Genomic DNA, 13,713 nt, shown 5'->3' with positions numbered 1-13,713 from the left:
ACTGAGGCATTATTCACGACAGCCAGGACATGGAAACAACCTAAGTGTCCACTGACAGATGAATGGATAGAAAAAAATAAGGAAATCCCGACACTTGTGACAATATAGATGGACCGTGACAGCATTATGCTAAGTGAAATAAACCAGAAAGAGAAAGACAAATACTGTATGATCTCACTTACATGTGCTAAAAAATTGAACTCATAGACATAGAGAGTAGAAGAATTGTTACTTGGGGCTGATGGGTGGGTGAAATGGGGAGACATTGGTCGAAGGGTACCAACTTCCAGTTATAAGATGAATAAGTTCTTGAAATCTAATATACAGCATGGAGACTATAGTTAATAATTCTGTCTTACACACTGGAAAGTTGCTAAGAGGGTAGATCTTAAATGTTCTCACCACACAAACACATACACACACACACACACACAATTTGTAATTATGCGAGAAAATGAATGTGTTAAGTAACCTAATTGTGATAATCATTTTGCAATATATATGTGCATCAAATCATCACATTGTACACCTTAAATGTACATAATGTTATATGTCAATTATATCTCAATAAAGCTGGGGAAAAAAAGCCTTAAAAACGAAAGTGTTTTACTTTCATTAACAAAAAACTCCAACAAATATTATAAGAAAAAAATCTGTCTTATATAAATACAAAATATGAACATTCTTTCAGTTTTTTGCGTGTGGCTAAATTGTTATGAAATTGGACCACAAAATACCTAAATGATAAAATAACATAAGTAACAACAGGGTTATTTTTTCCTTTTCACATAGTTAAAAAATTTTCTACATAAATAATACACATCCATTGTGGAAAACTTAATAAATATTGATGTAAAGAAAAAGAAAATGCCACATGATCTCATGGTTCGGAATAACCATTGTTAACTTTGGTTTTAGTTTGCTCTTCTTTTTTTATGTCCTTATGGTTTAAAGTTAGGGTATTGATTTGAGATCTTTCTTCTTTTTTAATGTAGGCATTTACAGTTATAAATTTCCCTCTGAGCACTGAATTTGCTGCATCCTGTAAGTTTTTGGAATGTGTATTTTCATTTCCATTCATCTCTAAGTTTTTCCTAATTTCACTGTGTTTTCTTCTTTTACCCATTGGTAGTTTGAGAGTGTGTTGTTTAATTTTCACATATTTGTGAATTTTCCAGTTTTCACTCTTTACTGATTCATTCCATTGTGATTGGAAAAGACACTTTGCATGATTTCAAAATCTATTTTAAAATCTATTGAAATGTGTTTTGAGTACTAACATATGGTCTATTCTGGAGAACACTCCATGAGAATAACTATTGTTAACATTTTTATATATCCCATGAGAATTTTGTTGTGCATTTAGGTATGCAGACCAATAACTATATATATGTGAATGAAGCTAGCTATAAGGACTAAATGTACTTTTAATACATCATTTTTTATTTGTTGCATATTATTCCATTATTTAACTGTATCATAACATATTTAACCAATATATTATAGGGTCGGATATTTAGGCAGCTTATAATTTTTTCCAGCACAAAATTAGACTTTAATGATTACAGCATCAATAAATACCTGGCTAGGATACTTAACCATAATTACTAAGTGATTACCACTTTTGGGAGATAAATAGTTCCAACTCTTCCAATAAAAATCTTACAACGTGAAGTCAGCCAGTAAGTGCTAAAGGTAAAAAAAAAAGAAACTCATAAAAATCTTACCTTGAATTTTCTTGAAAACTCTGGAATTCATAAACTTTAGAAATCTGTCTGCATAAAAGCTTGGTCTATGAACCGAAACAGTGTCCTGAAAAGACAAATGAGGTACCAGAGGTTTACCTCTCAGACAGTTTGTTTCAAGTTAGAGGAAAGCTCTATGCAGTTGGCTCTCTGTTAGCCAATGTCCTTAACCAGAAGGTGTGGATGTTGGGAGCCACAAAAGAGTGATGCCCACGTGCTGTGTGCCCAGGAGCTGGGTTGGGGCAGGAAGCACAAGGCTCAATCTGAGCAAAGATTCCAGATACTCATGGTGAAACAGAGCATTAAGAGGGGCAGGGGTGAGATAGCAAAGACTCTGCTTCATAAACCCAAACAGCTGACCCTTGTTCCACTGTGTGCCATGAGGGGTTCTTAAATTCCATTTTTTAACATACAGGCAGCCAGTGTCTCAAGTGTCATCTGGAAAAAAGACATATCACTTTCAGTCAGGAACAAAAACGGGGGACATAAAGAAGCAAAACAACCCTAAAGTAAGAGTGAGATACAGGGCAAAAAAAAAAAAAAAGTTTGCTGGTTTCACTTCCCAATAATAAGGTATGTAGACACCGGGAAGACTCCTAGGAGACAAGGCTGACTGATGACCCCTGTTATGTTCAATTATCTACTAATTAGATAGAGTTGAATTGAATTAAATTGTTAATTCTCTCATGCTTGGTAGGAGTCTTTAGGACTGAGGGGGCATTTTATTACAAGTCTAGGAAAGAAGATGGATGAAGGAGCTAATTCTGTATGTTTATTCAGTAGTCATTTATTTACTATCCAAGATACACATTCCTAAAAATAGTAAATTTGCTTATTTAGTGCTCCATTTTGATTTCAGGTTCATGGCGTCCAACAGGGAAACTTCTAAAAGTTTACGTTTAGATACTATAAAGTGTCTGTGATGGGTTTGGAAGAAAAAACACACACGGACCAGAATCCAGAGACTCGGTTCTGGTGTTTCGTCTAATTTTAAAAAGCTGTGTGGTTCTGGGTAAAGACACTATCTCAGTGCCTCAGTCTTTTCATCTGTGAAACTGGGTGTTACATGAGGCATAAGGTAATTCTCTAATGATTGATTTACGAAGGACACAGTATGGAGAAACCCTCTTTGCCAAGTTAAAATGGTCCCCCAGACTATCAGTGATGCTGCAGATGTGGTGGAAAATTTCCCACTGGTTTGACATGCACTCTCCCCAGTATTCAGTCAGCTCCTGTTGGAAGTGGACACAAATTCACAAGTACCATCATTTAAAAATATGTAGGCTGCAAGATGATTAAAATTCTTGCTTTCCAAGAGAAGTTAGATTGTGGTTCTCCTCGGTATGAAGAAGCAGTGTTTAAAGAAAAGGCACTTTTGTAAAAAGACAAAAATAAGTCTTAATTATTGCCTATAATTACACAAATATATAATCAGCACAGAGATGATGATTATATATAAACAGAAGATATATCTTATTTAGACAAATGTAGGGCTCCTTAGAAGCATCTGACCAATAGAGGACTAGGCCATACAGAGCACAAATCTCATTTGGTAACACAGAATTGAAATTGTGTCAATAAACAGAAGGAGAATGAAACAGAGGGTGTTTACTCTCTTTCCCTTCCATGTTCGAGGCATTAATGTAGTTGCTACGTTTCTCAGCTAGAAGGAAAAAAAATTAACCTACCATCTTGGCCTTTTCATAAAAAGAATCTTTGATTTGAATAATAAGCCTAAGTTTGATTCTCAGAAACAAACTTGTGAACCTGTTGTTTAAAAGTGCATTCTGATGAAGGTCCTTCCTTAGCCTGTGGACAAAATGCAGATCTTTCACGCTGAAAGGTTATTACCAGTCTTCCACAGAACTGAGAAAGTCGGTGTTCTTTTCCAAAAAAAGAGAAGAATAGCATCTATAATTTATCTTTGCTTCAAAGGAAAGCATCTGATAACATCTTAAAAAAATGTGTGAGCAAATCTTTGCCCAATATATTCTCTGGAAGTGTCACTTTGAGTTATTAACTGAGGGAGGCTGAGGCCATAAATGTTTTGTCAACAGCAGGAAGTTCAAATTTAACATCTAGATAGGAAGTCTCGTGTGTGTGCGCACGTGCGCGTGCGCATGTGCATGTATATATATAGAGAGACAGAGGCTGCTCTTTGAAAACCGATGGTTTTCTTCAGTCATGCCACTTCTGGGTCCAAAAGACATCCTCATGTCAGTCAGCCTTTGTCCAACACAACTGAAAAAGTTTTCCCTTCCTATGTCCTTATTATGTTAGGCATCATGTTGAACACTACGGGGCATTATTTAATTTAACCCTCACATCAGCGAGGTACTATTACTAGGCTTCTGCTACAAATGGGAAACCAGGCTAAGAGATGACAAGCAAGCAATGTGTCTGGGACACATGGCTAGTAAAGTGGTTTGAATGCAGAGTTCAAGCCCAGGGCCGTTTACCATCAAAGTAGGGTTCAAATCCCTCTGAAGCTTGGTCTTGGGACAACGTGAGTTCAAGTGCCCTACTGGTGTTCCCAGTGTCTATGAAAAGTCTCCTCCTTTTTCTCACCATCTCGTAATGGTCCCTGCAGATTGCACATAAAAACGAGACCTCATTTTGTTTTCCTGGCCTCTACCTAGTCATCGGTTGGATGGCCTCTATTTGAAGAGCTATTCACATTTATGTTGTCTTTGTTCTTAGATTTGAACCAATCTGCTAGCCTGAGACTCTGAGTTTATAAAGATCTTTGTTTCCTTTCCTCTTCAAGTGACACGGCTTCCTAGACATACTTTGAAGTCTCTGAGAAATCAGAAAAATATACAGTTTAATAAGGAGCATGATAAATCACTTACCCCATCATAAACAAGAGCTTTCCAGGAATGTTCCAACTTTTTCATTAACCTAAACATAAATGGACAGAAAAATAAAAATAAGAATGTAAAATCACTCCCATTTGCTGAATTTTCAGAACCTTTTGTTGATTTATTTTGAAATAATAAGACTACTTCCCCAAATTTCTTACCTATATGATTGCAGAATATCAATAATGCCCATAAATAGAAGTAGCTTTTCTCCCTTATGGCTTTTAGCTGGAATGCCTCCCATTCTGTGAATAGAGCAAAAGAGAAAAAATTTATATGAATAGGAAGTTAAAAATCATTTCTAATAAATAGACTGTAAATGAAAATGGGCAGTCTCTAAGAATCCTGGACTCTCTCTCCCTTCATCTTTTTTTTTTTTTTTTTTTTTTTGCTTCAGCTAAAGTCTTCCTGGGAATCCAGAATGACGTACCTCCCCTGAAGGAGAATAACACCATAGCTGTCAATTCTGAAGAGCTGGATGGGAAGAATTCAATTAAAAAATCATTCCTGGGCTTCCCTGGTGGCGCAGTGGTTGAGAGTCCGCCTGCTGATGCAGGGGACGCGGGTTCGTGCCCCGGTCCAGGCAGATCCCACATGCCGCGGAGCGGCTGGGCCCGTGAGCCATGGCTGCTGAGCCTGCGCGTCCGGAGCCTGTGCTCCGCAACGGGAGAGGCCACAACGGTAAGAGGCCCGCGTATCACAAAAAAACCCAAAAAAACAAAAAAACAAAAAACCCAAAAAATCATTCCTACTTTAAAACCAAGAGCAAGAATTTTGAAGTATTTCAAAATACTGCTCATCAAAAATGCAACACTTTTATATATTTACCGTGAGATTTTTAAATAAAATATAGAACAGCACAAAGAAAAAATATGTAAAGAATCCATTCCTAGGATGCAAAGATAAACACTATCAACATTTGGTACACCTTTCCTGTGTGTGTGTATATTTATTAATACACAAAAGCTATTATTTAATTTATCATGTTTTATAACCTGAATTTTTCACTTGCTAAATGATGAACATTTCTTCATATTCAGTGCTAATGTGCTTTTAATGGCTGTATAGTACTTCACTATACTGACACAGAATAATTTGTTTAATCAGTTATTGGACATTTAGAAGAGCTCTATTTGAAGAGCTATTTGAATTTATAGGAAGGATTAAAAAAATCTTTAATATGTATGAATTTCCTTCATAAAAGTGAAATGTGCCTGTGATTTAGTCATTGTTGAAGAATCTTACAAGGCAGGCACTTACAGTCAAGGAAAATGATTTCTTTCTTTCAGTCTCCTTGCTCAGCTAAGTACACACACGTGACACAACCAAAGAAAATTACTGAAATGGTTGACTGTAATTGTTTCTGTTAGTCAATATGCACTTTTTACACATGCAAACTAATCCTGCAGTTACTATCACATCTTGTTGAAGCAAGAGATCACATCTGCCAGGGTATAGGACTAGGACAATAGAATCCTCTTACGCACATAAAAAGCTCTGAATTGTGGACATAATTTCTAGCATGTATTTGCCTAAATACATGTTTATTCAAATTCAAAGAATATTCACCCTGTTTGTGGTGGATGTTTTGAATATGTAGTAAATAAGGATAAAAACATTTTTAGCCATTGTTAAAAAATGGAGCCATTTGAAAAAAGAAACCATGTGGGTGAAAGAATGATAGTAACTCGAAAAACTGCCACTCATCTAGTTATCCGTGGATGAAAGGAAATAAGCCTGGCTTAATCCACTTTAGCACCAGGTAGGAATCTATTCCTAAAGAGCCACCATGAAGGGAACATGCTTGCATTTAATTACCCAATGACGCTGGCTGCCACGATCAAGGAAATGTGTGGGCAGGCGTTGCACTTACGTGTCCGGGTTCTCTGTGATGATCCCGTCTCCTGATTTCCCTGGACCCTGAATGGATTCCATTGCTGTTGAGTAGAGGACCTTTTGCATCCCAGACCGCTTAGCATCAGGCACATTTTGTGAAATTTCCTCTTCTTTCTCTTTGAGGGAATGGTCCAAGATGTGGATTCCCAGCAAAAGGCTATAGTCCATGATCTTGAAGCTTTCCAGCACCTGAGTAAGGAAAAGAACAAGGAGGCCCATCACTCAAATGGCTTGTAAATCTCATCTGCGCACAATCAGAGAGATATGCAGACATGCAGCTCTTGCTTGCCTCCCAGAGGGTGGCTGATAGAGGAAAAATCAAAATAAAAACATTTGAGGTTACGATTAGGTCATGTGCAGTAAGGATTATCACCATGGCTCTAAGGTGATATTTTTATGTAAATATAGAATAAGCACATCTTGCCTCAGCACTCCATTAATGTTTCACCAATAGCGTTTATTGAACACTTTCCATGTGTCAGGTGCTAAATGGTTCATTTGGATTCAATCCTCACAACTCTTTGAGCTAGGTGCTATTATTATCTCTGTATTACAGATGAAAAAAATGAGACACAGAGAGAGATATAATTTGCTCAATATCACACAGCTCAAAACTCACACTGCTGGGATTTGAACCCAGGCACTCAACTCCAGCATCTTAGGTACTAGAGGAGAGACACCAACAACCAATGGTCTCTACAAGCCTGTATACCCTCCTCAGCATGAAGACTCAGCTGGAATGGGCTTTTGTCTGAAATCTGTTCTCATAAACTTTCATCTTCCTAGAGTTTAGTGGTCTCCTTTTCAAAGCTTGTCTTTCAAAGTTATCATTCGGTTCCCTGCAGCGAGTCTTTTTTAAATGTATGGCCTCAACAAAGAACAGGACTCACTGTTTAATTATCCACTCAGCAAACAGTGGGAAAGAGAAGGAATTAAAAGTAGCTGGATGCAGCCAGACAAAGGAGATAGCAATGCTCTGACAGGAAAATGACGGAGACACGGTCGAGATGCAAGACAGGCAGTCAACATGGCTTCCGAGTGTGGGTAAGTCGTTGACACTCAGGACTCTTCAAGTGAGGAAGAGTGTTCAGGAAAATGGGGTGTCTTCCTCTATGATAAAGCTCTTTTCCTAATAGTTTGTCTATGATTCTCTTCCTACAACAGGTTTTTTGTTTTGTTTTGTTTTGTTTTTTTAACACCTTGGCATTTTTCACACAAAGTTACTCAGGAAATCAAAACAGCCCAGAAAGACCAGTTTGCGCAGCAGAATAGCTGTCTCTGAACCAACGAGATAATCTATCACTGTACCCTAGCTAGGAAACGCCTTTGAAGATCAGAGTCTATAGATAATTGTTTAACCAGGGATTGAATACGTACCCAGAATATCTTACACTTCTCATTCTCCCTCAGCCCAAGTGCTTTTGATCGGGTTATACTTCTGAAAACAGAAATCATAAAAAGCTAACAAAAATATCACTGTACTTCTAGCCTGCTTACTAGTGCCCTTTTGGTGTGTCCCGATTCCTTTAAAAGTTCTGGGTTGGGGGTACCCAGGAGCACAGCTTGGATGTTCAGCAGGAAAAGGTTGGCTGACACAGAAATTCTGGTCAATGGGCTATAAAATAATGGCTTCACGATCTGCCAGAGGGAACAGTCCTGTGTTCAATGGGTGAAAGTCACAGCCTTGTGCCCTGCACAGCCCAAAGTGCCCAATGGTAAATGTTCCCCCACAAAGCAGTGGACTGGTTTCAAAAGCAAATTCTAATCAGTCCCTGTGACAATATTGTAAATGTTCCTAACAGGCATCTAGAGTAGTGAAAACTGAAAGGCACTCGCGGACACCATATTTGTTTCATTTTTCTCTGTAAACTATCCATATATTATTTTTTTTTTTATTAGTTTCTGCTTTATAACAAAGTGAATCAGTCATACATATACATCTGTTCCCACATCCCCTCCCTCATGCATCTCCCTCCCTCCCACCCTCCCCATCCCACCCCTCCAGGCGGTCACAAAGCACCGAGCTGATCTCCCTGTGCTCCGCGGCTGCTTCCCACTATCTACTATCCATATAATAGTCTTGTTAATAAGCTTTCTTTATACAATACTTTTTCTTATAATTTCTTACAATACTTTTTTAATGCATGATTCAACATGAACTGTTCCATTTGTACTTAGAGTCTCCTTTCTTGCCCAAGGACAATCCAAAGAGAACATGTGCATTTTATAAGGAATATGAAGTCAGGCTGTGGTCCAACTTCAACTAGTAGACAAGGCAAGAAATGATTTCATTGTTTTAAGTGGTCAAATATTAGTCTGGGTTTATTTAAAAAACATACAAACCAAAACTTAGAGAACTAAGAAAAAGTTACAAATAAATTTTCAACAGAGATTAGTTTCCTCTGTACTTTTAAACTGGATTGCCAGCAACCCTGAAGGGGCTTCATTGTCCTCAGAGGGCCAGGCTTCTACTTTCTGAGTGAAAGCCTTAAAAAAAAGGATAAATTTTATTCCTATTGTGTGGAAAGTTGAGCATGATATTTGGATTTGGGGTTAGGGAAAGTCACCATCCATAAAAAATGGTAAGGAAGAAAACGATAAATATATAGACATATATTTTAAATCAAATTCCCAAACTTGTGTAATGAAAAATTCCGGGAACAGATTTTAGTTACGTGCACTGCAGATTTGCATCAATTATGAACAAAATAGCTCTGTTATTCATATCCTCTCAGATCTTTAATGAAAGGAATCGATACATCTGCCAAATCTTAACGCGCGAGCATTGAGAGGGTGCAACATCGTGCAACATAACAGACACCAGTCTAATCAGTCACTCAGGCGCACGTTTTCTCCCAGAATGTTGGTCTGACCTCACTGTTGCTGGTGGATCCTGTACCTATGCATTTGCTATGCAAAACACAGTTGCAAGGCAAATACAGGTGCTTTCCCATCTAGCTTGGGCAAGACCTTACTCCAGGAAAGATCCACAGATACATGTAAAACTGAAAGCAAGCTGAAATACCATAATGCTTTTTATCGTCAGAGCCAGATTATTTTTTCTCTTCTTTCTCAAGGACTATTTTTAAGTCAGTAATAATATTGGAATGTGGTATAAAAGTCAATGTTAAAGCAGCTGCTACAAAATCCTGAAGATGTGATCAAAACTATCTTTTTCTGACAGAAACAGACTCACAGACTTAGAAAACAAGCTTAAGGTTACCAGGGCGGAAGGGTAGGGGGGAGGGATAGTTAGGGAGTTTGGGATTGACATGTACACACTGCTATATTTAAAAAGGATAACCAACAAGGACCTACTGTGTAGCAGAGGGAACTCTGCTCAATATTATGTAACAACCTAAACAGGAAAACAATTTGAAAAAGAATAGATACATGTATATGTATAACTGAATCACTTTGCTGTATACCTGAAACTAATACAACATTGTTAATCAACTATACTCCAATACAAAATAAAAAGTTAAAAAAACTATCTTTTTCTGAAATAAAGCATATCCTCTAGGCTCTCATGGCTGGCAACGCATCAGGTATGCTCTCATTCACATATGATTTCTGTAGACTTGGTGACCTAACGTGGGAGATGTCCTAACTTAGAATGACAGGCACTGCTATCCTCTTTTCGCAGCCAAAGATCATAAAGAGTGGCCAGTCTTTTTCCTTTTCCATCTCTGTGCCATAGCCCTTAGCCCTCTGCTAGAAGGAGCCAGAATGGCTGCATGGTAGTAAAGACACTGCTCTGGGGCCAGGTGGCCTCGTTGGACTCATGGGTCCCCCATTGGTTTGTCCTTGAGCAGAGTATGTAACCTTCCTGGGCCTGGCATCCTCATCTGTAAAACAGAAATAACAGGGACACCTACCTCACAGAGTTAGTATGAAGATTAGTTCATCCACATCAAGTCTTAGGATAGTCATGGCATACAGAAAGCACCCAATAAATACTACTTTTACTTGTCATCCTTGTTCTCTTCCACCTGTAGAATCCATCACTGCTGGCCACCCCCCACTGGAACCTCCACTCATCCTCAGCTACTGGGGCCCACCTTCTCTTGGTTCTTTGCCTTCCTATTTGTTTTTCCCACTTTTTTCTTCTATGCCCTAAAAATATTCACCAGAGTTCTCTCTTCAACTCTTCTCTTTTTCTGCTTTTTGGTAGTGATGTTCATTTACTCTTTTTCTTTGGAAAAAACAAGTTGAGTGTCTAGTCTGTGCCAGGCACCCTGGAAGCTGCCAGACCTTCAGGAGTAAGTAAAACAGACAATGACACCATCCTCAAAATTACACAAGCTTGAACCACAGGTTGGAATAAGGCCTGGAAGGAAAAATCAGGGTGCTGTGGAGATACCCCACAAAAGGGGGACATACTTTTGACTGAAGGGTATCAGTAGTGTAGGTGAGGGTTGATGGTACTTGAATGAAGTGGTAGCAGGGGAGCTCAAGGGAGACGTGGATAGATTTAAGACTCTTTTAGGGGTAGATTCCAACTATTATTGCTCTACAGACAATTCCTAAAATGTTACCTTTAGTCCAAACTCACTCCTAACCTCCAGTCCTGTACATTTCCCATAGCCTTCTGCACGTTTCTAAACTTCTGTATACTTTCCCCCAAAAGGAGTTCTTTCTCACTTTTTCTCTCTTACCTGAAATCATTCTAATGTGGATTTCAGACTCCATGACTCTTTTTCCTTTCATTAAGTTGCCCAATCCAGCAGCTTCTATAATCAAAATGATCCTCCTTGCTAAAGCTTTGATTTCAACTTCCCTTTTTTCCCTTTCTGATTCATTCCTGACACCTTTACTTGACCAGGTGATATCACACCTCTCCTCAAAGGCTGTATTCTCTCACCATTGTTCAAGTGACACTGAAGGTCCTTGCTACCGTGGCCCCAGCCAACATCTCTCTGTTATTTCATACCTGTCTAGAGATACCTCCCAGGCTAGTCAAACAGAAATCCCTTAATTACCCCAAAATGTGCCCTGAAGAGGTAAGATGAACAGCTCAGGTTGTCTCTTCTAGAAGGTCCTTATTCAAATCACACTGGTTTTTCAAAGTCTATCTCAATTCTTAGCTCCATGAAGACTATACTCATGATCTGCACAAAATATTAGGAAAACACCTCCTCTCTGAAAACCCAAGCACATTATCAGTGCCCCTCTACGGAATAAAATTTGACCCTCGGTTTATCTATACTTTTCCTATCATGCGCATAGGCTGCTCTGCTCACCAAAGACTTGTTTTACTTTGTGCTCCCTGCTGTACACTCTGATCACAGCAGAAATGTGCATTTGTTATACTGCTTTCCCTGTGAGCAAGCAAGTGAAAAAGAAAATATTCAGCAGCAAAAAATGTATAGCAATACATCTTATATATCAAATATAAGAACTTAGATTCTCCGCTTCACAATTACAATGCGTGTGAAAAATCTTCAGCACTGAAAGCATTTACTGTGATTCTGTGGTCTGTTGTCAGAAAAAAATACAGCTAATAGCCTACAGTATTTTCAAACGTTCCCACACCAGAGGTATTTATACGCACTGTGTCAGGGACAAAAATCAAGCTGTTATTTAGAGACTCTGAATTCACTGTTCAGTAGGCACGCAACTAAATGGCAGATAAAAGGCAAGCTTGTTGGCTATAAACTAGTCTGAGCTTGGAAGCTGGTAAGATCATCACATTTCTTTTTAGGAAGGCTTTGCAAAAAGAGCATGTCACAGGCTGGGTCAACTTCAAAGACCCTTTAACTATCCAAGAGTGCTTGGTGCTGAGTTTAAGATGGAGGCTCTGTTCTGAAACACATCTTAGGGTTTCCTTAGCATTCCTGTCCTCCGTTTCTCTGCTTTTCCAATCTGTAAGGAATGTGAAGTTAAGTTGGCATAAGACTGAGAAAGGAAAATCACCAGAGAAGTCCAAAAGACTGTTGAAGAACAGCACCAGAAGATATTAAGAGTGGCAAAAATAATTGAAGTCATCTGTAAGCAATGCTTTATGCAAAGTGGAGAAAGAAGGATGGTGATTCTAGGAGGAAAAAGATGCTCTTTAATCAGATCTTAGGCAAGGTTTCTAATGACTTCCCCTGTCACGGGGGCTTTTATGAAAATTAATCCTTTCATTAAATATTTTACTGAGCACCTGTTATGTGCTCAGCACTCTCTTGTTTAGAAATCCTTTGAGCATTCTAGCTAATGTGTGATAAAACAAGAACATTGCCATTTTACAACCCCTAATGAATTAATGGATCTAGTCAGTGGTCAGCAATGCCTCTAACATCACAGAAAGAAAGGCATTCTGACACTATGTGCCTCCAGATGGGAGGAGAGAGCACTAACAATAAAGTCAAACCTAAATCTGACCAAACCTCTAGATCCAACAACCAATCTACAGGAAAAAAAAAAGGTGGGGGGGGAGAGAGGCACATATTAAAAGAAATTATAGGGATGTAATCAACAAAATCTGGACAATGGAATAAAGAAACCAATTTCTTCAACGAATATCCACAATGAAAAAATAAGTGACCAGGGCGAGGGGTGGGGGATGGATCCTATTTAAATCCTGATCCAAACTATAAAACAAGGTTTTATTTCTGACACAACTAGAAATTTGGACACTGACTAGTAAGAATTGTTAATTTTGTAAAGGTATGATAAAGAGGTTCTAGTTACTTTAAAAAAATGAGTCCTTAGTTTTTAGGGACTCTTACTAAAATATATTTGAGCAAAATGATGTGATGTTTGGAATGTGCTTCAAATTCTATGGGGGGGTTGGAAGTGGGCTGAAACAAGATTGGCTACAAGTTGAAAACTGTTGAAGCTGGGTACAGAGTACATGGGTGTTCATTATAATATTCTGTCCACTTTTGCATATGTTTGAATTTTTCAAAACGTAAAGTTTAATATACTGCTTTGAAATCCTTAGATGAAATGTATTCATATACCTGTTTAGAGTTAACTTACCACTACCTCTGCTAATGACAGGCAAGAGATGGCACAGATAAAAATAAAAAATTATTTGGGATCTTAACTAAAATAATTAAAGCAGAAAAGTTGCTATGTTCTACACTCATCTCACCTGATCATTCTTTGATGAAAGATCTAAAGAACAACCAAATTAACAAGATGTGGAGCTGACAGGAAGATGTATCAAGGGCCCTGAGTAATTTTCCAACTGGCTTTGTCTAGTCCTTGAATAAAGAGTA

The 13,713-nt window shown here is 38.3% G+C and overlaps 1 protein-coding gene across 1 annotated transcript in view; it reads right to left on the bottom strand.

The window, feature by feature from the left end:
- Positions 1-13,713, bottom strand: part of PIP5K1B (phosphatidylinositol-4-phosphate 5-kinase type 1 beta) — a gene marked incomplete at both ends in the record, with an annotated part of 190,551 nt that overhangs the window by 77,492 nt on the left and 99,346 nt on the right. Inside the window, 4 exons of the mRNA XM_079706716.1 lie at positions 1,728-1,812; positions 4,598-4,646; positions 4,768-4,851; positions 6,480-6,691. Coding sequence (XP_079562842.1) covers positions 1,728-1,812; positions 4,598-4,646; positions 4,768-4,851; positions 6,480-6,691 — 430 coding nt within the window. The remainder of the gene's footprint in view (positions 1-1,727; positions 1,813-4,597; positions 4,647-4,767; positions 4,852-6,479; positions 6,692-13,713) is intronic.

This window comes from Hyperoodon ampullatus (genome assembly GCF_949752795.1).
Source record: "Hyperoodon ampullatus genome assembly, chromosome: 6".
NCBI lineage: Eukaryota > Metazoa > Chordata > Mammalia > Artiodactyla > Ziphiidae > Hyperoodon > Hyperoodon ampullatus.
This window is presented reverse-complemented; position numbering and strand designations above follow the sequence as displayed.